A 24,799-nucleotide genomic window follows, 5' to 3' on the forward strand; every position below is an offset into this window, starting at 1 on the left:
GAAACAGATGAAGTAATTTTTAAGCATTGATTACACAACTTTGAATGTAAACATTACCCTTTTTAGGTCATAATTTAAACATTTAATACAAATATTACTATATTTGACTTCTTAGCCAGTGCTCCGAAAACACCGGTTAGCATTACCCACAAATTTAAAAGAAGAATCATTATCTTAAATTGTATACATTCAATTAAATTTAACATACATATTCCAATAAAATATTATTATATTATAAATACATTAACTTGTGTTTTAAAGATACAAGTTTGCATTTAATTTTTTTTGACTTTTTTCAATTTATCTATCTCTATTCATGACTCACTCCGTTTTAAAATATCTTTTATAAAAATAAACGCGTATAAAAAATTAATAAGATCAAAATTAATTTTTCAATTATAAATATCATTTATAAAAAATGTTAACGAGTGTCTCTAAAATATTTTTTTAAACATCTTCATTAATTTTAAAATTTAAGGTCATTATCGAGAGGCACTCCTTAAAAACAAAAGAGACAAGATAGAAAAAAGTTGACAAATTGTAACAAAAAAAAAAAGTTTTTTTTTGACAAGTAAAAAAAAAAAGAAGAAATTTTTTTTATTTTTTTTTGAAGAAAGAAGAAAAAAAGTTGACAACCTTTATGGTGTTAATGCGCATATTTTAATATTTATGAGAGTAACTCTTTTTTGTTGAATAGATTTTGTTGTCTTCAATAATAGAATTATTGCTACTTTTTTATTTTTAGGAAATAAAAAGAAAAGTATATTAGTATTGATTTTAATTAGTTTTTTGAGATTAGGATCCCTCTGCGTTGCTTCCTCCTTTTGTTGGGTGCATAGCATAGTTTGTGTTGCAGCCTGCAACTTTTCTCTCTCTTTTTCTTCGAAGTCACCGCAACTTCAACTTCAACAGTTTCTCCATGAGGTCCGTTCCTTTCTTCTCTCTCCAATTTAATTGCTTTAATTTTTATGGAATTTCAGAGTCAACCTGTTTCACTCTTCGCCGCCGTCCACCGTCGCTATTCATTCTCCTCCCTCCGGTTACACTTTTTTTTTTTTTTTGTTATACTGCAAAAACTTGACTTCACTTATCTGCATCTCTTCAACTACAACTACAATAGATCCTTTTTTTTTTTTTTTTTTTTTTTTTAAATAATTATGAAGGAATAAGAAATTTTGATCTATTAATTTAAATCATTTTATGATTTTTTCTATAAAAATTGCTTCATAAATTTATCACTTCAGTTTTCATATTGCACCACCAAACCCAGCATATTTTCGCTTTTAGCAATATTTTTATTTTTGGTGATTTTTTGGATCATAAGCCTTTAACTGTGTTAGTGAATAGTAACAGCAATATGGTTTAGATGATTAATATTGGAAAATATTTCATGGACACTTGAGAGAGAAACAAATAGAGAGTGTGTTGTGATATATCGATGATGTGATGAGAAGATAAAGAAATGAGGTGTTGAATGTGTGTTTGGAAATTACGGGTGTACAAATATCATTGCTTGAAGATTACAATTCTAAGAGTTTCTAGTTTTGGGCCATGTCATTCTTGAAATTTTTCTTTTTCTTGATTTTAATTGGAAGTTATTTCAGCCTCTCTACCATGATGCCTTTAGTAAACATTCGGAACCTGACCATGAAAAATGCAATACTATAAATATTATTGGTCATTATTTTGAATATTGTTTTGTTCGTCTGCAGGTTGTGCATCTGCGACCTACTGTTGAAAGATGTTTGACCGAAGTGATTACAAATCACAGTACATGGATGGCCAGCGAGAAAGTTCTTTTAGGTATCCAGTATATTTTCGTTGCAAAGTCTTGGTAGAAATATGAATGAGAAGAGAGTAGTGCAAATTAATTTTTAGATGCTTTACACAAATCTTGTATATGTTACTATATGCACATGATATTTGGACATTTTCTTATTTATTCATATCTTCTCTGTGCCTTTCTCTGATCTAGATGGGTCTTAATATTCCTGTTTATGAACCGGTAGTTACTTCGCTATTGTTTGAGAGGAAAGTAATCTCTTTCTGTGTCTTTTTAATTTTTTTTTTCTAGGTGGGATTTCTTGGATTCTAAACTATCTTCATCTTCCGATGTTAGAGTTACAAAATCTGGATTCAGTATTGATAAATTAAACCATGGTAGTCATGGAAGCAGCACAACCTCTAGGTCTTTTAAAAAAGGAATGAGAAAGGGATCTGAAGGACTGAAGTTAATTGGTCGATCACTTGGGCTGGGGGTATCTAAGGCAGTGTTTCCAGAAGATCTTAAAGTGTCTGAAAAGAAGATATTTGATCCCCAAGACAAATTTTTACTCTTATGGAATAAATTATTTGTTATCTCATGCATTTTTTCCGTGTTTGTGGATCCACTGTTTTTTTATCTCCCTGTCATCAATGATCAATTACACTGTCTGGGTATAGACCGAAAGTTGGCGATAATAGTCACCACCTTGAGGACAGTCATTGATGCTTTCTATTTGCTAAACATGGCTCTCCAATTTCGTACTGCTTACATTGCTCCATCATCTCGTGTCTTTGGGCGGGGAGAGCTTGTGATAGATTCGGCACAGATAGCCAAGCGATACTTGCGACGATATTTCATCGTTGATTTCCTATCTGTGTTGCCAGTACCACAGGTTCAAAAGACTTCTGTATCTTGAATCAATCTCCTTTTGTAAATACTGTATGATTATTTTTCTTTGGATTTTATGATCTATCTGTACCAACAATGTTCTCTGTTATCTTTCAATTTTGATTTCCATAACATAATATTTTCGCTGCAATCCTCTTGCTTCTTTTGTGTTTGAATCAAGGGTTTATTTGTGGGATTCATTTTGATACTCGTAGGAAGATTTTTTTTTGGGGGGGGGGGGTTGGTTGGTAGGAGGGGGTTAAGTAAGAGACGTCACCCGAGAGAAGAAAGAATAAGTGCAATAAAATTGGAGGAGAATATAATATCATGCTTCGCAATGCCACAGACAAATAGGCAAACACTGTCACCAATACACCAATCTTGTTGCATATCTGTTTTCTTTGATTTGAAACTATTGAACTTGGGGATTTTCTTATAATTTTTTCTAATAAGGATTTTGTTTGTGCTTTTAGAATTGCTTCTTCTCTTATTTTTTTCGTTTTAAGTCTCCTATTTTTAGCTCAATAAATTTTGTTAGCTGGACTGTGTGCTACAATAATTAAGTATACATTGATGCTTTTTGGGTGGATAGTATATTATGAACCCTTATTTCGGGAGAGACGAGGAGTGTTCAATTGTTAATGCTATATAGACTTTTGAGAATGTACAAATTATTTATATGCTTTGTATTCTGTTAATATTTTCTACTGCTTAGCCGACATTCACTAACATGTTCAAAAATACTTCTTTCTGACTGCTCAATTAATAAAATCGCAGCAGTTATCGTATATGTCTGACACATGTCCTTATTGCTACTGCAATTTTAAGGAGTGTAAGAAAACTAAACTCTTGCTTATGTTTTCTATTTATATTCTTGTAATCAGATTGTTGTTTGGAGATTTCTTCAGAGGTCAAAAAGTTCTGATGTACTAGCAACAAAGCAGGCCTTGCTGTTCATTATCTTGCTTCAGTATATTCCTAGATTTCTTCGAATGGTGCCATTAACTTCAGAACTTAAGAGAACAGCCGGTGTCTTTGCCGAAACTGCATGGGCAGGTGCTGTATATTATTTGCTGTTGTACATGCTTGCCAGTCATGTAAGTGTTTTTTTTCTTCTGTTTTTCATTTGTCTTTGCTGCCTTGTTCTATTTGAGTTGTATACAATCTCACCAGTTAAGCTATTATTCTTTCTTTCTAGCTCTATGTTGCGTCAACTCTGCCACTAATGTATTTTAGGTCTTTTTCCATTACTGATTATTTGCAGATAGTTGGTGCTTTTTGGTACTTGTTAGCTATTGAACGCAATGACTCGTGCTGGCAGAATGCTTGCAGCGACAATGGGTGCAACAAAAACTACTTGTACTGTGAGAACCAGCACACGGAAGGTTATAGTGCCTGGCAAAACAAAAGCAAAGCTATTTTTAAGTCAAAGTGCTCTGTAGATGATGATCCTCCACCTTTTGATTATGGAATTTTTAAGCAAGCCTTGTCATCTGGTATCATTTCATCTAAGAAGTTTATCACAAAATATCTTTACTGTTTATGGTGGGGGCTCCAGAATTTAAGGTAATTATTTTGTTTCTTGTCGACAATTTGTCCAGATAATAGTGTATTGGACTTCCCTTTTGCTTTTGGCGCATAATTACCCCACTCATTACTTTGCTCTGTAAAACGAACCCTAATGTTAACTTCTGAAGTTAGGTTTTTAGACTTATCCTTGAATTGAGTTAAGGTCATTGATTTTATGGAGTTTCTATGTCTAAAATAATGGTCTTCTTTTGAGTCTAAAAACTCAATATTCAAAGTTAACACTGCATGTTAATATTTTATAGACCATATCAATGGTAGGGTTATCTCAGAACTTTTTTTTTTTTTTTTCTTGACAAAATCTCTGAACTTCTTATAAAGGTGATAAGTTATAGAGCCTGCATTTTTTGGCTTGTTTCACGTTTTGATCTAAATATCAATTTATTTGTTTATTTTTTTTATTTAAATTTAGTATGTAAGTTTCTTTTTTTATAGTAACATATTCATATCCAGATCCCTCATGTGACATCCCCCCTCCCGTGATTTCATTGATTATTTGTATGGCACAACCTATTTTCATTTACTTCACTGCAGTACCCTTGGTCAGGGGCTTCAAACTAGCACATATCCTGGGGAGGTTATCTTTTCAATAGCACTTGCCATAGCAGGTCTCATCCTCTTCGCGCTTCTGATTGGCAACATGCAGGTATACTTCAAACCATTGAGCTTGACCTATCTTAAAAGTAAGAATGGTTGAAGTTTTGTTTTTTAAGAAATATAATAAAATAGGAGAGGATCTCTTCTCCAAGGGTTTCCCCTTCACAATAGAGAATACCATGTTCACAGTTGCTATATTTAAATATGATTTCTATCCATTATATTCTCCTATTTATACATGATATCTCTAACCAACGTCCCTATTTAACTCCTCATTATCCTATGTTGTTACTAACTCCTCATTATCCTATGTTGTTACTAACTCCCCTTATCCCATATCCTAACAAACTTCCCTCTTATCTCATCCTAACAATCTCCTCACTATCTTATGTCCTAACGCATACTCATACTCTCACCTGATATATAAGTGTCTGTGTTGTTGCTGTTAGGATCAATTAATGTGCTTCATAGTTGAGAACTATATGGTTCTAAGAAGTTGGACCAAATGTTATTGACATGAGCACTCAATGTTATTAAGCTTGGTCTGAATGATGTTTCTCTTTAAAGTATGAAATTGCAGATTGTTTATATATTATAAATGTTACTGAGGTTTCTGTATTTCCGTTATTGCAGACATATCTTCAGTCCCTTACCCTTAGGCTGGAGGAAATGAGAGTCAAAAGGCGTGATTCAGAACAATGGATGCATCATCGCTTGCTCCCAAAAGAGCTTAGAGAGCGTGTGAGACGGTATGATCAATATAAGTGGTTGGCAACACGTGGTGTAGACGAAGATATTTTAGTTCAGAGTCTACCAAAGGATCTTCGAAGAGATATTAAGCGTCATCTCTGTTTGGCTTTAGTGAGGAGGGTATGTTGTCACAAACACTTCAAATTAGTGAAACACCAAAGCACTCTATCTCTCTTACGTGTGACTAAAAAGGACTTGACTTTTTTCAGATAAAGAACCAAATATTTTACAGTAGAAAATGAAATGTTGTCGATCAGTTCCACTTTGATGTTGTTGTGCAGTAAATCACGTCAAGTTATCATTTAGTCCTTCTGCATGAGTATAAAAGATAGTGTTTGAGATTTGTTGTACTTGATCTCTCTCTCTTAGATTAATTACCTGGTCCATGAACTATTTCACCAACTCATAAGATTTTCTTTTCAAATTCTTTTAGGTATTTAAACATGCAGTGCCTCTATGTGACTTTTTGGACTTATCTCTTAGATTGATTTCATTGATCCTTATTTCACTGATTGATTTTCAAATTTTTAAAATTCGAACTTGATCCCTCTGGTAGATTAACTTAATCAAATTTCTGTTTAAGCATCTGAATTTGTTAATTCATTTACTTATTTTCATGGATTTGTAGGTTCCACTATTTGAGAGTATGGATGAGAGATTGCTTGATGCCATATGTGAGAGACTGAAACCATGTTTATTTACAGAGAATACTTATATTGTTCGGGAAGGAGATCCAGTTGATGAGATGCTTTTCATCATACGTGGGCGTCTTGAGAGTGTTACCACAGATGGTGGGAGGAGTGGTTTTTTCAACCGCACATATCTAAAGGAGGCCGAATTCTGTGGGGAGGAGCTTTTAACATGGGCCCTGGACCCCAGATCTGGTTCTAATCTTCCAACCTCTACTCGAACTGTGAAGGCGTTAACAGAGGTTGAGACTTTTGCCTTAACCGCCGATGAGCTGAAATTTGTTGCCAGTCAGTTTAGACGTCTTCACAGTAGACAGGTTCAACACACTTTTCGTTTTTACTCTCAACAATGGAGAACCTGGGCTGCTTGTTTTATTCAAGCAGCATGGCGTCGATATTGTAAAAAGAAAATTATGAAGCTTCGTATGAAGGAAGAAGAAGCGGATGAGTCTCACGGCAATGCCAGTGGCAGTTCCTCCAGCCTTGGTGCCGCCTTATTAGCCTCAAAGTTTGCCGCGCGCACTCTCCGTGGTGTACACCGCAATCGACTCGCCAAGACTGCCAGAGAGTTGGTGAAATTACAGAAACCCCCCGAGCCTGACTTTACAGCAGATGATGCAGACTAAAATTTTCATGTGTAACTGCTCTTGAAATTCTTGTTTTTCATTTACTATTATGATTTATGACTGATCTTGTGAAAAAGGTCAAAAGCAATGTATCCTTTGTAAATAATTGTATTATAGTATACATTAAGCCTAACTGGCTGTCATATTAGGTTTGCCACCAGTATGTAACTTATTTACCGTTGTCAATTGTAATATTGAAATTATGTGTTGGAAGAATTAAGGTTGATTTTATTTGTGGTCAATATTTAATGAGATTTGATGATACGCTTTGCTGTTTTTCCACTGGAGTCCTTTTTAAAGTTTTTAGCATAATTCAGGATAGTTGTAACTTGGCAGTCAGTGGATATTCACAAAGCTTCAAACATGTTTTGCACTTCAATGTTAGTTGACAATACCTGTCCAAGACGAACGTGATCGTAAGCTAAATTCAATTTTTTTTGTACTAGCTCATATATGTTGTAATATATGAAGCTGCAATGTTCTTGTTCTATTGCTTCCATCCTCTTCCTTGTTCGCAGTAGTTTACTCTTACTGGAGTATATTGTTTAGCAACAATAAAACATAATGAATTTGATTGTCATTGGCTTTTTTTAACAAATATAAACAAAAATATACAATTTTTTTGTTGAAGGGAAAATTGTACTTGTATATAATTCACGAGTGATGCTATATCTTATGAAGGAGTAGTAACTTCCATCTTTGATGGGAAACAGGGTGTTAATCGTGCATTTGGTTTCGTAATATTCAGTATAACCTATAACATTTGATCATATTTAAAAGTGGAGGGACTATATAATAGATAATCATTTTTCTATTTTTTATGAAATAGTTAACCATATTTATAAATGGGTACGAGGAAGCATGTAAATTTTAAATTTATGAGAGTCACGGAATTGCTTTGGTAATTGAAAGGATAAATTTTTATTATGATAGTTTTCTTTTTCTTCTTTATGTTCGAGAGTATAGGATGATGCAATTAGAATAAGAAATTGAAAATCAATCGGTGAATGGTGTGATTTGTGGTGATGGCGCCCTGCAACACCCCTCTTCAACCATCCAGGGTTCAAACATCCTCTCCTCTTTTTTCCCGGATCCCTACTTCGTTGCATGGTGAATGGTGTGATTTGTGGTGAGTGTGAAGGTGAAGGTGAATTGATTTCAGTGAAATTTGAGTGGTGAAAACTGAAATTGTTGTTGATGGTGATGACTGATGAGATCTGGGGTGCAGAAACGGGTGTGCTATTTTCGGAATTTGAAGAGAGAAGTACAATGGTGTTTTAAAAAATTCTTACTAATTTTAAAATCACGACCCTATATGCTTTTTTTCAATGTGTCGTGCATCCATTAGCGTAAATGGATGACATCCTAAATGGAGCAGATCTAAACTCCCACATCACAATCTTCTAGAATACTGTCAGTGTGTCTCAGGTAGGAATGCCCCCTTTGAACTCCAACCATCATTTCAACCCTTGAGTTATTATAAGATCAAACCCTTACACTGAGTTGATACCATATGGAACATCATACTATAGTGTTAAAATTTAATGTAATATAATTTACTTAATGGAACTGTTTTATATGTTTTGCTAAAAAGCATACTAAAATTTAGATGTACTAATTATAACACGGCATGCATGAAAAGTTTACACTAAATACCATTGATATATAAACTCATTTCTGTTAATAATAAAATAAGTCACAAAATTAATTTGAGAAAGAAACACTCTCAAATTTAAGTCTGTTTCAATACATAATCCTCAAACATAGAGGCAGTTTTCAACTCAAAAGTTGTGTTCATAATGATGTGTCTACATTTTCCAGAAGTATACTTGAACACTTAATATGGCAGCAAACCCATATATAACTAAAGAAAGAACTCGTGATTGATACAACTACGGGTAAAAAAAAAAGAATCACCAAAGAACTCAGATATAGCAAAACATGGAAATTTAGTTGTCCTCTTGTACCGGTGATTCTAGCATCCGTACCGTGCGAGGGAGCATAAACTCGGAAAATATAGGAAAATGAGATGAAGGATAGCATCCATCAATATTATCATTCACCACTTCACATGAAACAGGAATAAGAGATCTACCTCTGAAAAGGATCCAATCAACGTGAAGATCTTGTGTTTGCCGATCCCAGCAGAGGCAGAGCGCTCTAAAAATTAACTTGAGGTATTCAACGGTTCCTTGTTTGTCACCTGACAACACCAGATAATAGCACAATCACGTCATACTCATTTGATAAAACATAAAAAACAGCATAAAAGCGTCGAAACAAACAGTACCCTTGAATCCGTGATAAGTGCGGATTAGAGAAACATTTTTCCTTACACGCGCACTAGGCCATGCATCCCTCATATCCCCAACTACACCATGCTCTCTGCACTCAAACAGAGTAAACACACAAGTTAAAAACCACTTTTTTCTAGTATGTTTCATAGAATCCCACTTAAATGAATAACAATGGTATGTGTACTAAGCATGGTTGTCGAATCTAGATTCGAATCATGAATTAGAAGATTTTTTTTCTTCTGAATCGCTAATCAAATCTTATTATGAATCATAAGATATATTGTCCATAAAAATGTCATTTAGAAGTAAAAAACAAGTGAAATAACACAATTATAAACTGATGGTTCATATATGAATATCAAAATAAATCAAGATTTAAGTCAAATATCAAATGACAAAAGAAAAGTGGTTGGTTTTACTAAGTTGTCAAAATAGTAGTTGGCTATACTAAGTTTAGGTAGTGTTTATTAGAATGAATCAGGATTCATCATAGTGAATCAGGATTTATCACAAAATCGTGATTCAAGATGAGATTTACGTTATTTAAAAAAATAAAAAATGAGATTTATGTCTAGATAGATACACACTAGAGATTCTTATCAATTGGATTCAGTTCAGTATTGAATCGATATTCGACTCTCATGTATCGTAAGATACTGGTAATCATGACACTGCAGGAAATATGAACTTGGACTCCTCCTGACACTAACATATATAAACTGGAAATATATCTATCAAGAAACTACCTTGATCTTCCAAGAAGGAAACGTCCAGTAGTTGATTCTTTTTGTGTATTGAATACTCCACAGTACACAACTGGTAGGCTAGGGGGTAAGGATGCAATGTGCTGCCATGTGAGTAACGCACTTCGTCTACGGGCACGAGCACTGAGCTCATCCATGTTTGTATTTACTATCTGAAATGAGAATCCTGGTGGCTCAACTCCTTTTAGTTGAAATGTGTGGACATCATGTCAAAGAACCAAAAGATTTAAAAGATTGTGAAACAAAAGTATAACAAAGTTCGCAAACAATTCAAGTTATATTTTATTTTCTAAATCATAATAAGGATATAGCCCATGTTGCGATGCAAGGAACTTCGGAACCCCACGATATGCTTCCAGGTACAGACGGAGACTCAGACAACCAAAATGTTCCACCTTCTAGAAGCTCTACCTTCATTTTTTTTTTTAAGAAAAAAAACACTCAACAAATCTGTTCCCAAACCAGTTAAATAAAAAATTATGAGATAATGCCAAAATAACCCCTTATACCTTTTCCTTGTCATAGAAGATAGTGCAATGCTCATCAGTTGTATCTTGTGGCCCTTTTCGTGATACGCCAAACTGATCATAGCCTGAGTAATTTTTTTATTATCAACTTAAATTAATCTGTTTTGAAGTAGAGTATTATTACGCAGAAATAATACTATATCTTTCCTTGGACTCCGAACATATTTGATTTCCATGAAGAATAATTGTATATAAGTGGTTTGGAATCCACCCTTGAACATTATTAATTCATGACCATTAGCAAATGTAGCAACTAGCAATACAATTTAAGCTATAACATTTCAATACAAGCATTAAAGAAAGTCACTAGAGACAGATGGAATGGTGTGGTCTTGTTTGTTTTTTCGTGTTTTCTTGGTGTGCTTGGATTTCTTGTGTTGGCTTTTGTGTTGTCGTTTGCTTTAGTTTTCAATGTGTTGGGTGTGTTTTGAGCATCTCTTGTGCGGTTGTGCCCCTCCTGCTGGTGTTTTGGCAGGACCCTTTGTACATTTTGGTTTCCCCTATTTATTTATATTTGCCTTTCAAAAAAACAAAAAACTAGAGATAGATGGAGTTATTTCCTTAAACGACGATCATCAAGCTATTTCAATTATTTTAATCGTTTTGACAGTTTACATCAAGAGAAGTATGGATGAAGTCTATCATTTTTGAATGAACCACACACCTATTTTAGCATAACCAAACCATCGGTGATGTAGGCACTAGGCATCACATGGAATGAGAACATCTACAAAGTAAGCATGAATTTATGTAAAAATTGGGCCAGTAACACATTAGGTTTGTTTCCTATGTTTTCACGGTACTGACTCACGTTCAATCTTAAAAGCTCACTACTAGCTTCTATCTCGCCGCCTTCAAAACCCAATTCCAAACATGCTCTAGACAAAAGCAGTGTACAACCACATTTCTCTTCATAACCAGTACTATACAATGTAATAATAATCATTTTGACAAAGGACAAAAATATGATCCATTATGACAATGAGAAATGAAATGAAAAATATGGTTGTAATGTAAACAAACAATGCAGGCAAAATCAAATTTGAGAATTATAAATGAATCCTATTAGAAGGTGAAGAGCAAAACAGTTTTATAAAAACAATTCTTACCTGGCAAACCTTGCTGGAGAAAATCCAATTGTGTCTTCACTCCTGAATCCAACAAATTAAAACAAACAAGGGGTTAAATAAACTGAACCAGAACATCAACATATCGAATGAGAGACAAACAAATCAAGAATTCAATAGGATGCAAAAAAAAAAAAAAAATCAAATTCAAAATCAAATCAAAAGATCAATAAAGCAAGCATTTTTAGCAATTGAATATTGAAAGGTACATGAAGAAGGGATCCAGAACTATACATTGAAAACGAAATCAGAAAAAAAGAAACAATTTTGAACAAACCCAGATGAAAATAAAAAGATGGGGCATGGAAAGAGTGAGAAGCTACCTACCTTGTTGAGTACAAAGGATGATGGGGGAGTAACTGGTAATAACACTTATGCATATGTCTCTTCTTTTGTCCCATGAATTAGGACTATCTTGTGGTTCATCATCATGAAGATTCAAGGTCATAACAGTCAAAGATACACTCATTTTTCTTCCTTTCTCTCTAGTTCATAGGTAATTGAATGAATGAAATGAATGTTGAACAGTGTGTTATGATGTTATTATTATATTTTTGTTTTGTTTTGTTTTGTTTGTGATTATTCATTCATGGAGGCTGGCTCTCTTCGTTCCCTTCCCATTTGATGAAAATGTCTGACAGCAATGAAAAAAAGGACTTTATATTTTTATATGTTATTCTCTTGATTGGTGTGTGTGTGAAAGAGTAGTTAGTAGTAAAATGTGAAATGTAAAGTGAAAGTTTTAACGAAGTCATAGGTATAATAAGTATAAGAAGTAGTACAAGACAGACAAGATCCCTTTTTTCTTGCCACCTACCATTCAAATATTCCTTTTACTAGGTACCGGATTTTGGGCTCTTGTCCCTAATTTGACTACTTAGTACACTTTAATTTGACTATAACTCCTAATTAGACTTTTTTGTTTTTGTTTTGAGGGATTTTATACACTTAAATTATAATAATAGGCCTTTTTTTTTAGAAAAATACTAACATGTTATGGACACATAAATTAAACAATCAAGTTGCTTAGGCTCTAGTGGCAAAGAGCTCCTTCCAATGACGTATTTAGAGAATACCAGATTCGATTCCCAGAGGGAACAACGCTTTACCAGTGTACATGCCTCACACATGATCCTAATTTGTCGTCCACCTTTGATGAGTCGGAAATCAGTGCAAAAACCAACGTAAAAATATAATCTTAAAAATTATGTATTCTAATATTATTATTTTTGACAGAGTGTATTTAATATCACGAAGGTTTAAAAATTCATCTTTTCAATATAGAACTTCTATCTAATTCCTTTTTAAACTCATTAACTTGTCATGTTAGCATGACCCTCTTTGAATAATCGATGAAACAACTCCTTTAAGATGGAAACAACCATTGATAATAAAAACTACCTCATCCTTGTCAAAACCATTTATAACACATTTTCTTCCTACTCCCTTAACCTAACCACTGCTAGAGGTAGTTGATCGTCCAATATTTGGAAGGCTACTTTGAGTAGTTGGGACAAAGTTAAGCCTCACATCAGATGGGTTCTTAATGATGGTCAGGACACTCCTCGAGAGACTCAACTCCCAATCTCAAATCTCTGTCCTAAATAATGATTGGAATTGGAATATGATCTCCAATAAAATTCTTGAATTCATTTTCCAATAAGTAACTAATCTAAAACCTCGATGAACATGCGCCAAGTGGGAATGATATCCAGAATCGGGATTTATCTTCTGTTGGTCAATTTAATGAAAAAATTGCTTATCATTTGTAGTGTGAGTTTAGATAATACCAATTCTCATCCTTTGTTTATACAGGTCTGGAATTGGAAGAGTTCAACTTGTTTATGTGTTGTTCTTTGGAAGATTGATCATGGTTCTCTTCTTACAAATGTTGTTCGTGCTCATAGGAACATGACTAGTGATGATGCTCACGTACTCGAGACTACTGGAATCAGTACGTCAAGGAAGACAACTATGCTTGGTTGGAGTGGAATCTTAATACTAAGAATGTTAGTTTCAACTTTCAACCCTTATAATTGGTCCACGTTCTTCGGAGTGTCCCTTTGGGCAATTTAGAAGGATCAAAATTCTTCGGTTATTTTTTTTTTTGGGAAACTGATCTCGACATTCAGCTCACATCAAAGGTTAGTAGTGTAGTTCATCAAATTGGAAAGGAGTTTGCTTATCCTCTTGCTTCTCGATATGATAGTCCATTTAAGCAACACACTCACTAAGAAAAAGGGTAATGCTATTTCTGATAGTGGCAAAAAAAAAAAAAAAATCTTAATCAAGATTCAAAATAGGCCTTATTTATTTTAGTGGTCATATTACTCTTTACCTACGAGGAACTTTAACTTTTGATCCCTTTTGCTTATACTTGGATTGGAGTGGGTGCCTTAAAGCAAGATGATTTTACATCAGCCATCAGTAGTTCAAAAGGATAGATTGCAGCACACCTTAGGAAGCACACTGGTCCCTCCAAAAGAAAAAGAAAGCAAGCTGTGCCTTTTTTTTTCCGTAAGAAACTATGCTACTAAATAACGACAACGAAAAATACAAATGGACCGCTACCTTTGCAAAAGAAGACACTGTGTTTGTTTGTTTTTGACGAGAAGAAGAAAGCACTACTAGAGAGCTACGTAGGATGATAGAAGTATATTAAGAAAACAAATATATGCTTAACTGAATTATTAGCAAACCGTGAAAATACAAAGTATTCTTTTTTGTATTGAATACATCGGAATATACCTCAGCTTACCACCTTTTCCATCCACCATCAAATTACTTATTCATATAGAGCAAAGCAACCCCAAATAACCAGAAAAACCATAACCTGATTTTTATCTTATCTTATACTTCACTTGATGCCAATAATAGTTGAAGATTTCAGTTTGCAGTTAAGAAGAATTTTTCAAAACCCATTCCACTAGAGTAGAAACGCCAAATCCTGTTGCTGAGCGCTTCTTGTCATTCCACACAGGACCAGCCATGTCAATATGCAACCATTGAACCTTTTCATCAACAAACTACAAAGCAAAATTGTTTCAAAAATCAGACAGTAAACAAATAGAAGCAAATAGTTTCCATATTTAAGAAACTAGTATATTTTCCTCCAATAAGTTTCTTAAAATAAAATATTACTATATGAAATTTTTACTCTAGATTAGGACAGTTAGAGTTCCATTGCCATTGCCACACAATGACTTGGATAAATAAGGAGCGTGAAAATCGCAGAATATCTTTCAGATGTTATTACCACTCCACGGTACCCAACACAGCTGTCCAATTACTTTGAGAAGAAAAATTCAAACAATAACATGATTTGTATCATTATTAAGCACATACCTGTTTCAGGAAAAGAGCAGCAGTAATAGAACCACCTGGTCTACCACCAGTGTTTACCATATCAGCCACTCCTGATTTCATTGATTCCCAGTAGCTTTCCTCTATTGGCAGCCGCCATAGTTTCTCCCCACTCACTTCAGAAGCTTCCAAAACTTCTTTTACTAGTTCATCATTGGGTGAAAACACACCTTCAAAATAATAGTTTGCAGTTATAATCAGACAATGTTTGATAGTCTCTCCCGAGTTTAGCTTTACTATTTCCCCAAAATGATATATGAATTTAAGGAGCTTATAGTTCCAACCAAAATATTGAGACTTTTTTTTTCTTAATTCTTGCAAGAAATTTTAGAACATGATAATAAAAAAGAGGTCAAACACGTACACAACATTAATAATTTTTAGTTTATCTTTACCTGCAATGGAGGGCCCAAGAGCAACTACACATGCCCCAGTTAAGGTTGCCAAATCAATAATCTGAAAAAAAGATTATCTACCAGTTAGCAGTATTCTAAAACTAAATCATACATCTAAAAAAATAAGTTTTAAGCTTGTCTAAATTGATGCCAGAAAACAAACAACAGATGAGAAGTTTGTAAATATAAAAAAAGGCCAAAGTCAGCACTTGTTTCGTAAATATTAAAATATCTATGGACCAGTTTACTTTTGTTTCGGTGTACCAAGATTTGCATAACATGTGCTGACTTTGGCCTTTTTTTATATTTATAAACTGGTCCATAGATATTTTAAAGAATGAGAATGATGTTCAAGACAAATGCTAGTAACACTCTTTATGATTAGTTGGCTTCTAGATTGATTACTTTCTAAAAAGAGTGTACTCAAGAGAATGTAAAAAATGAGTGTCCTCATGTCCTACTAGTAATCCTCTTTCATCACATAATTGAAAATCTCACCAAATCTATCAAAATATTAAATATTAAGCAAATGATTTGGGAAGGCAACCGAAATCTGTTTATGATTTATAGAGATAGTACAGAGATAGAAAGATGCAAATAACTTGCAGTATACCTTTTCAACACCTTGGTTACAAGCATATACCAGAGCATCTGCCAGTGTGAGTCTTCCCTCAGCATCAGTGTTGTTCACCTAAACAAAAAGTTAAACCAATGTCAAATTCCTAGTACATCATATAAAATGTTGATACTTGACAAAATCAAGGTCAATACTACATATGTTTACATAGTTCATAGAGGCCAAAACTTCAATTCACTGATCTTCAATTGCAATGTAATTGTATTATATATATATATTGATTAACCAAGTACAACTACAATAGATTTGCATTTTCAGTACTGATACACACAAAATGACAATCAAGAGTTACATCCCAAGCATCATAAATGATTATTGAGAAACTTTTTTAAAATGGAAATAACTGATGCATTTCATTTTCATTCAATTATCCAAATAAAATATTTGAATAAGAACAAATTACATGCTGTCCACTGGACCTAATGACATATATACATATTCAACAAATCAGAAAGATGGCAAAAACAAAAATATCATCAAATACTATGCATCAATACCAAGTACAATAGGTTAAATTTATTGGACAATTAAAAATCAAAGACCTAGTAAACCCTCACCTCAATAGTTTTTCCATTTGAAGCTGTGACAACATCTCCAGGCCTCATACCTGTTCCACTGATCATATTCTCACAAGCTGCAACTATAAAATGAACCTGCATATACAAGATTTTTATTACACGACAAAACACGACAATAACCACTATGTATTCCAAACAAATCATTCCACGGAAAAGCAGCCACCAGAAATGTAAAATGAAAATCCATACTCAACAACTCTTATTATGAAAAAAAAAATCAAATGAGATTAGGAAATTTCTGTGACTTTTTATTTATATAAACCCGTCATTTCGGAGATCCCATACTACATCACCCAATAATCCCTAAGCAAATCTTGACATGAAATTGAAAAAATGAAGGACCAATGATTTAAGTGACTAACCTCCACCCCAAGAGGTTTGATTTGACCAAGTGCTTTTGCAGCGCCTAAAACTGCGGCTGAACCACCCATATCAAATTTCATGAGTTCAATTGAACAGCCAGGTCCAGTCTTAATGTTGTAGCCACCACTGATAAAAAGCAGAAAACGTAATAAAAAAGCAGTAAGGAAAAAAAACTAAAACTTCCTACATCAAACAAAAAAATAAATATGAAATGGGAGAGAAACCCATGGACTCCTTAATTTTGAGATGAAACAACATATATTTTACACCAATACTAAGTATGCCATTGTAGCAAATTGGTAATGCATGAAAAAAGAATACATAATCATGCCTATGTTAGCCTTGTCATGCATAGCCGGTCCCAAGGCTGGGTAAAAAGAGAGGGTTGTGTTAGGCCTCGACAGCCAACGTAACACTTTGTCGAATCCTATGACACGGACCAATAATTTGATCCATGTAGCCGGACCCATTTAGTGGGATAAGACTTGGTTGTTGTTGTATTTAGAAAGAATATATTGAAAAAATCTACTTAGGACCTCATATTAAAGATTTATCAACAAAGCAAAAACATCAAACTTCATAACCGCTGAATGCTTTGGTACCATAATCAAAACCATGGATAATACAGGGTGAAATCCCATTTCAAATTTTTCAATGTCTTATGAATTGTAGATAGAAAACACGGTTTGGTGAATTACCTATCAAAAGTCAAACCTTTTCCAACCAAAGCCAGCTTGACCTTGACAGATCCACTTGGAGGTTTGTAAGTAAGATGGATAAAACGAGGAGGATTTGCCGAGGCTGCAGCAACACCTAGATAGGACCCCATTTTCAATTCCTTGCACTGATCAGCATCTAATATTTTAGCGGTGAAAACATCACTGTAGGTGGAAGCAACCTTAGATGCCTCTTCTGCCAACACCCCTGAGACCAAAACATCACCAAGTACAGATCAGATTTTAGAGAAGCACACATACATGCATATATACATACATACATAGATATAGCTATAGCTATATAATACGATATAAAGTGTCGTACGAACCTGGTGTGAGAACATTGGCAGGAGAGTTTACAAGCTCCCTTCCAAAAATTATTCCAGAAGAAACATCTCCAGCATACTTGAGCTTTTTTTCCAAATCAGGCCCCGTTCCAAGACCAATAATGTCAATGGATCTAACTGCTGGTTTCTTTGATTCTGACTTGTATCTTTGATCTTCAAATAATCCCAGCACAGCCCCTACCACAATTCAAGCCAACACATCAAATGCAGCTATAAAAATCACAAGCTCACATTCACACACGCGCGCGCACATATACACACAACACGAGTAAGGATCCTCGCCATTTCTAAAGTTTGTGATGACAAAAGTCAATGTTTCTAAAAATGGTGACATGTATTTTTATTTTTTGTATAATTAAACTTTATACACTCAAAACATTAGTAAATAGTAATGGAGAGATCCCTATTTTAACACATCAATTACTTAAAAATCATAAAATCAATACATCAAACAGATATAAATCATAAAATCAAATACCAGATGCAATTGCATAAGCAGTACTAAGCTTTGATTCCGAAGAAAGTCCTTCAGAAGAGGCAAGAACAATAGCAACATTGCTTGCCTGAGCAGACTTAGCAACCGCGACAACAGCCTCACCAAGACCCTTATACAGTGCAGTAGTTGAAGGTAACTGACCAAGACCGATCAAACCAACCCTCTTTGATCCAAGTCCTTTAATCCTAACAACCGTTGATTGACCAACTTTACCAGAGAAATCCTCTTCAGAAGAAGCTTCAGATAACAAACCATCCAACTTCAAATCAATCTTGTTCAAAATCGAATTCTCGAATCTCGATTTAGCATCTCTTGTTAAATCTTTCTCAGTAACACCCACTGCTAGTATATCTCCTTTCCATTCAGTCACATCAACATCCGTAGCAGAAAAAGAGATCTTTCAGGAATTTTCACAAACACATAAAAGGCACTATCAGTAAACACATAAAATAAAAAACCCACAACGATAAAATTAACAAATTAACGACTTTATACATCATTAAAGTGGATAAATCAAAAATAGAAACAAGGGCATCAAAATTGAAGAAGAAAACTAACCTTAGGGGCTTCGATGTTGGTGGGGTGAGTGAGGCCGAGAGTGGTGTAACGTGACTGAGACATAAGCTTCGTCGTTGAATGAAAGCTTCGTTTAGGAAATGAAGCAAAACGAATACGCGAAGTGAGAAAGAGAGAAGAAGACGAAGATTTTGAGAAAGCAATAACAATGGCAGAAGCTATGGCCGCCATTTGGGTGTGGGAGAGTCTATCTTATTTATAATGAACCATCACATCTTATTCATCCAAAAATAGCTATTAAAATTAAAATCAGAGATTAATTTCTCATTATTATCCCTTTCTCAAGTCAAGTGTAAACAGCACTACCTGTCCGTTTTTCTCGATTGATAATGAAAGTTACATGTGAAAAATGATCTCATCATATGTAGATTGAACTGATTGTAACTAATTAAAAGTAGTTTCAATTGATAGTTTGATACAAGGCTCAGGCTAGCATGGGAGACCAAATCAGGTCTCTCACGGTGGGAGGGGAGAAAAAACCTGCAATTGCAAGTCACCATTAGTTTTAATAGTTTTATATTATTTTTGTTATTTATACTTTTGACCCACCTAAGTTAATTATAAATATTTCACTCGAGTTTTTTTATTTACGAAATTGGCATGTCCCCCTTTTTTTTATTATTATTTAAAAAACCAAATAAGTTACTACCTTTAATTATTATTTTCTTTCTTCTTTATTCTCTCCTTGTTCTGATTTCCCTGCATCTCTTTCGAGCACCATCATCAAAACAATAGTGCTCATGGCACTGGTAAAAACTATTTTTTATGATATTCATCCTTGTTACTACATGACCAGCATCACCATCCACAAGTTACTACCACCACCATCATCGATATCATCAATATTCATTAAACAACAACAACCACCGCAACAAGTCAATTTTTTTTTATTTAAATAACCATTTATAAATTAAAAGAGTTTTATTTTCCATGACTGAGGTTGGATATTTTGTTGGAAAACAAAAATATTTCAGTTTTGAGTGTTTAAAGATGCAGAAAATTGCTTGAAATCACAAGGAATTGTTATTTGCTTCATGATTCTAGATTAAAATTGAGTTTTCTAAAATGGCATAAAGTTATAGCTTTTCTATTCCGGGTCGCGAGGATTTTCGACTAGGTCGTTTTGACCCTTCTAGAGGTTGAAGATGCAATAGTTTACAAATAAAAATAATAATTCATACAATGCAAGCGATGGGTATCGAACCGACGACAATTTTTTTCATCAACAGACACTAATCAAACCAACTGTACCACTAATTCTATTGTATACTTACATAATTTGATTATTATTAACTGTAAAAGGTTAAGCAATAAAAAATTGATATGATTAATTCAATATATTAATTAAGCAATAAAAGAGTCCTATGATTAATGCAATATATTACATCAAATGCTCGCAGTTATATATACCATCCGGTAACTATTATAAACAATAATTCATATTTTATGTTCATTTAATAATTGTTGTATGTGGTATTTAATAAAGACCGTATACATTATTTATTAAATTAAATGAATTTAAAATGTAAATTTTTGCTTATAATAGTGACCTAAGGGTGTGTGTGATATTAAAAATTTATATAAAAGATTTCGACCAAGTTGACTACTTTTCTGAAGGAATAGTTTGTCGGATTAACTTATATGAAATATTTAGATTGCCAAAATTTTAATTTTTACTTCGTTCTTAATTCATTTAGATCATATCAAACTAACCGTTAGTTAATTAAGTCCGTCTTGGTCGGAGGAGGAATGTCATTTTTAACTAGGTTTCTAAAGTGAAAGTTTGTCAGATTGACTTATGCCAAAAGAAAAAAATTTACAAAGCGCTTAAAATTAGATTATTTTTACAACATATGAAATAAATGTGAATTTTCAAGCGCTCAAAATTTAAAATTCATCCCTTTTTAAAAAAAATTAAACTATTGCAGGAGATAATTTTATAATGTATTAAATAAGAGTTCAAAAAATAATTTTAAATTTTGAATGATACACATGAGTTTGCTAAATATGCAGGGACCAAAAATGCAGGGTCTCAATTTACATTACGTTTACGGATTAAATATGAATTGATTTGAAATCAATTGGTATTAATAAAAATGCTTGGCCTAGTTGGTGTAAATTGGATACTTTGATGATCAAGGTTGTCTGTTCGATACTTTTGTTGCATCAATGTCTTTTTATTAATTTTTTTTACCTGCATCTTCAACCTCCAGACGGGTCGAAACGACCCGTTTTATGACCCGGAAGAGAAAACCATAACTTTAAGCCATTTTAACACCAAAAACTCAATTTTAACCTAGACTCACGAACCAAATACCATTTCTTTGTGATTTCAAGCAATTTTTTGCATCTTTAAACACTCAAAATTGAAATAATTTTGATTAGTTTCAACAAAACTCAACTTCAGTTATGGATAAAAACCCTCTTGATTTAAAAATGGTTCTGGAAATAAAAAATTGATTTATTGCCGTTTTTGTTGTTGTTCAATGAATACTAGATATCAGAAAAATATTTTTTAAGTTGTTGTTCTTCAATGAATACTAGATATCAACAAAATATTTTTTAATGGTGCCATGAACACTGGTGTTGGGTGTAAAGAACTCATGATGCTGGACATGTTGATAGTAAGGATGGATGGTAATGGGAAGGAAACCAGAAAAAGGAGAGAAGATAAAGAAGAAAGAAAAGAGTGGTCAAGAAATTGTGTGTGAAAAGATCACCATGACCATTGATCATGTCTCACGTTATATTTTGTTAAGTCTGATTTTTTTTTAAGTTGTTAAATAAATTTATCTGTAAAATAAAGGTTATAAATAATAATAAAAAAAGAGTTATATAACGTTTACTTTAAATATTTAAGACCGGAGGTATTTATAAATATTCTATCCATTAAGGCAAGTTGTGTAATTCTCAAATTTTAGTTATGGGTAAAATCACATACAAAAGTACAATTTGCAATTCACCTACTAGGTACTGTAGCAACAGGTCCTTGGTAAACAATCTGGACCACATGTTGATTTTGAGGTACATCCAACGGTTTAAACACGGTCACTCACGGTGAGAGACCTGATTTGATCTCCCACGCTAGAAGCCGCCTTGATACAAATGAAACATATGAGTTTTTTTTTTAACGAGTGTCCTAGATTAAATAATTATTTTTTAAAAGATAGATTATTAACCGTTAAACTATTTCACAAAAATTAATTAATTACTCGTATATCTCAAAATAAATAAATAAATTATGTTAGTGTCTCTTTAATCCTAATTCAATTGATATGGACATTGCAACATGTAAGGATATGGGTTCAAACTTCAAATTTATCACTTATTCATTTTAAGTAAATTTCATTCCAAAAAAAAAAAAAAAAACTTAGATAAAAAACAATTACGTCTATTAAAAAATGTAGTTTTCATATTTAATATCTAAAATCAAAATTGTTAAAAAAACAATTTCGAACTTAATTAATTTAAAATGATGGATAAAAAATATTCATAATTTAGCTCAGTTGGTAGGGATATTGCATATTATATGCAAAGTTCGGGGTTCGAACCACGGACACCCCACTTCTCCACATTTAATATGTGTGAGCTCTAGGCACTAGGCTACCTGACAAAAAAAAAATATTCATAATTTATTATAGGTTTAAATATGTAAATCGTCCATGTAAGTTCGCGTGTTTTTGGTTTTCGTCCCTGTGTCTTTTTTTGTTCTAAAATAGACCCCGTAAATTATAAATGTTTTGCTTTTTGTCCCTACCGTCTTCATCCATTATAAAAACGCTTATGTGTCTAACGGCAGCTTACGTGGCGATGTGTGATGTGGCAAGTGAGGCTTATGTGTCGTTCCAGATAATGTTATAAGGACCAAAACCAAAAACGAAAAATTTACATATGACTTAACAAAATTTTAAATTAAAAACTTTCTTTTTCTTTCTTCATCTTCTTCCTTCCTTTCTTCATCATCTTCAACCTCATGTTTATCAACATTCATCAATCTTCATCAAACCCAGAAAACATAAATTAGACATTCAAACTCTTTAATCAAAATCTCATTTTTCATTTCCTCTTATTAAACTCTTCTTATTTAAACATATTATTTCTTAATTCTCAATTCTACCCCCTTTTTTCAATTGCATATCCAGGGATACAACATAATAAAACAAAGGGAGTGAAAACAAAACTTCAATGAAGAAAAATATGATGAATGTTGAGAAGAACCCCAAAACCCAAACATTCTTCTTCTAATTTAAATTTTAATTTCGTCAATGTGAACTAGAACACATGCCCATAACAAACAAACCTACGACTATGATAGGGTTTTTTATGGCTTGAAGAACTTTGCAATGTTTTAAACTAGCATCTTTTGGAAAATTGTGCCTCTAAAATTTGCTAGAAAAAAATGTGTTGTTCGATAGGATAAAATGCAATTGGTGTGTGGTCTAATGAGATGTTGTTGTTGTGTGGTTTAATGTGAAATTTTGAAGGTTTCTGGAGAATTTAATTAAAGTTATGTGTTGTTGTTGTTTGAAAATTTATGGGTACAATTATTTTTGGATGATGATGAATTGATAAAGTGTTGATTATACTACCTCCGTCCCTAATTATAGGGCCCTTTTGAAAAAATAATGGGAATTAAGATAGTGGATATTTGTATTAAATATGTTTGTAATTACTATTGTTTTTACAATTTTATCCTTTAAGAGAGAGAGTTGGTTTATGTTTTCAACATGTTATTTATTGCTGATTGAAGAAAAATATGTATAATAAATAGGGGCATGTATAGTAAATGAGTCTTATAAAAATGGACAAATTTTTTTATCAAAAATGTCTTATAATTAGGGACGGGTGTAGTACTATACACTATATGTAAAGAAAAGAGATGCAATTTGGGGGTAGATTAGGAGATTTTAAGGTTTCAGTGTGATTTAGATTTGGAATTGGGAATACATTGAATATGGTGAAGGAGAAGATTTTGATGGAAATAGAATATGAGATTTTGATTAAGAGTTTGAATGTGCAATGTATGTTTTCTGGGTTTGATGAACGTCAATGAAGGTGAGGCTGAAGATGATGAAGAAGAGGAAGGAGAAGATGAAGAAAGGAAAACAAAATTTTTAATTTAAAATTTTGTTTAGTCGTGTTTTTGAATTTGGTCCCTCTGTATATTTTCGGTTTTGGATTTGGTCTCTATAACCTTACCATTGGACATCTAGAACGACACATAAGCCTCAGTTTCCATGTCACACGTTGCCACGTCAGCTGCCGTTAGACACATAAACGTTTTTGTAACAGATGGTGACAGCAGGGACCAAAAGCAAAACGTTTATAATTTACATGGTCTGTTTTAGAACAAAAAAAAGATACATGGACAAAAACCAAGAACACGCGAATTTACAGGGACGATTTACATATTTAAACCTTTATTATACATATGCATAGAAATTATTTTCATAAGAATTATAATTGCCCCCAAAAAATAAACTATGATAAGTTATCCTTAAACTTGTGGGATATGTCATTTTCAGTTTTTGTTTTTTTCAAAATCTTTTATACGTAGATAAATTTAAATTGACTAATTTAAAGAGGTCCCAAAACTTTATGTCGTTTTCATATAGTATTAAAAAAATAAAGCATAGTAGATTATTATTATTCGTTCATTTAGATTACTTTATTTATTGTTCTTTTTTAATTCTAAGTAAGGAGCCAACATA

The 24,799-nt window shown here is 33.1% G+C and overlaps 3 protein-coding genes across 3 annotated transcripts; 1 reads left to right on the top strand and 2 right to left on the bottom strand.

Moving 5' to 3' along the window:
• Positions 1–770: 770 nt before the first annotated feature.
• LOC11437572 (probable cyclic nucleotide-gated ion channel 5) lies at positions 771–7,166 on the top strand. The gene is made up of 8 exons (XM_003610266.4): positions 771–924; positions 1,713–1,803; positions 2,075–2,657; positions 3,538–3,750; positions 3,918–4,219; positions 4,775–4,886; positions 5,471–5,707; positions 6,216–7,166. Exons 2-8 carry the CDS (start codon positions 1,742–1,744, stop codon positions 6,900–6,902), a joined length of 2,196 nt encoding a protein of 731 aa, XP_003610314.1. The 5' UTR covers positions 771–924; positions 1,713–1,741; the 3' UTR covers positions 6,903–7,166.
• Positions 7,167–8,584: 1,418 nt separating this feature from the next.
• Positions 8,585–12,555, bottom strand: LOC11427115 (uncharacterized). Its single transcript, XM_003610269.3, has 7 exons — positions 11,945–12,555; positions 11,600–11,641; positions 10,473–10,555; positions 10,273–10,374; positions 9,946–10,160; positions 9,193–9,287; positions 8,585–9,105 (listed from the first exon to the last, which is right to left on the bottom strand). The coding sequence occupies exons 1-7, from the start codon at positions 12,084–12,086 to the stop codon at positions 8,852–8,854; spliced, it is 933 nt and encodes a 310-aa protein (XP_003610317.2). The 5' UTR covers positions 12,087–12,555; the 3' UTR covers positions 8,585–8,851.
• Positions 12,556–14,275: 1,720 nt separating this feature from the next.
• LOC11439557 (leucine aminopeptidase 1) lies at positions 14,276–19,285 on the bottom strand. The gene is made up of 10 exons (XM_003610271.4): positions 19,071–19,285; positions 18,495–18,909; positions 17,999–18,193; positions 17,652–17,877; positions 16,953–17,079; positions 16,570–16,665; positions 15,989–16,066; positions 15,376–15,436; positions 14,963–15,150; positions 14,276–14,643 (listed from the first exon to the last, which is right to left on the bottom strand). The coding sequence occupies exons 1-10, from the start codon at positions 19,257–19,259 to the stop codon at positions 14,515–14,517; spliced, it is 1,704 nt and encodes a 567-aa protein (XP_003610319.1). The 5' UTR covers positions 19,260–19,285; the 3' UTR covers positions 14,276–14,514.
• Between the last annotated feature and the right edge of the window lie 5,514 nt (positions 19,286–24,799).

Source organism: Medicago truncatula, chromosome 4 (assembly GCF_003473485.1).
Source record: "Medicago truncatula cultivar Jemalong A17 chromosome 4, MtrunA17r5.0-ANR, whole genome shotgun sequence".
Lineage (NCBI taxonomy): Eukaryota > Viridiplantae > Streptophyta > Magnoliopsida > Fabales > Fabaceae > Medicago > Medicago truncatula.

Coding starts and splice junctions, on each gene's coding strand:
- LOC11437572 (XM_003610266.4), top strand. CDS start 1,742: ATGTTTGACCGAAGTGATTACAAATCACAGTACATGGATGGCCAGCGA. Junction 2,658..3,537: donor CTGTGTTGCCAGTACCACAG/GTTCAAAAGACT, acceptor TCTTGTAATCAG/ATTGTTGTTTGGAGATTTCT. Junction 4,887..5,470: donor TTCTGATTGGCAACATGCAG/GTATACTTCAAA, acceptor CCGTTATTGCAG/ACATATCTTCAGTCCCTTAC.
- LOC11439557 (XM_003610271.4), bottom strand. CDS start 19,259: ATGGCGGCCATAGCTTCTGCCATTGTTATTGCTTTCTCAAAATCTTCG. Junction 15,151..15,375: donor TCTTGGGCCCTCCATTGCAG/GTAAAGATAAAC, acceptor ATTATTTTGAAG/GTGTGTTTTCACCCAATGAT. Junction 14,644..14,962: donor CTGCTCTTTTCCTGAAACAG/GTATGTGCTTAA, acceptor TTTGCTTTGTAG/TTTGTTGATGAAAAGGTTCA.
- LOC11427115 (XM_003610269.3), bottom strand. CDS start 12,086: ATGAGTGTATCTTTGACTGTTATGACCTTGAATCTTCATGATGATGAA. Junction 10,375..10,472: donor TCTTCTATGACAAGGAAAAG/GTATAAGGGGTT, acceptor AAAAAAATGAAG/GTAGAGCTTCTAGAAGGTGG. Junction 10,161..10,272: donor CTTGCATCGCAACATGGGCT/ATATCCTTATTA, acceptor CATGATGTCCAC/ACATTTCAACTAAAAGGAGT.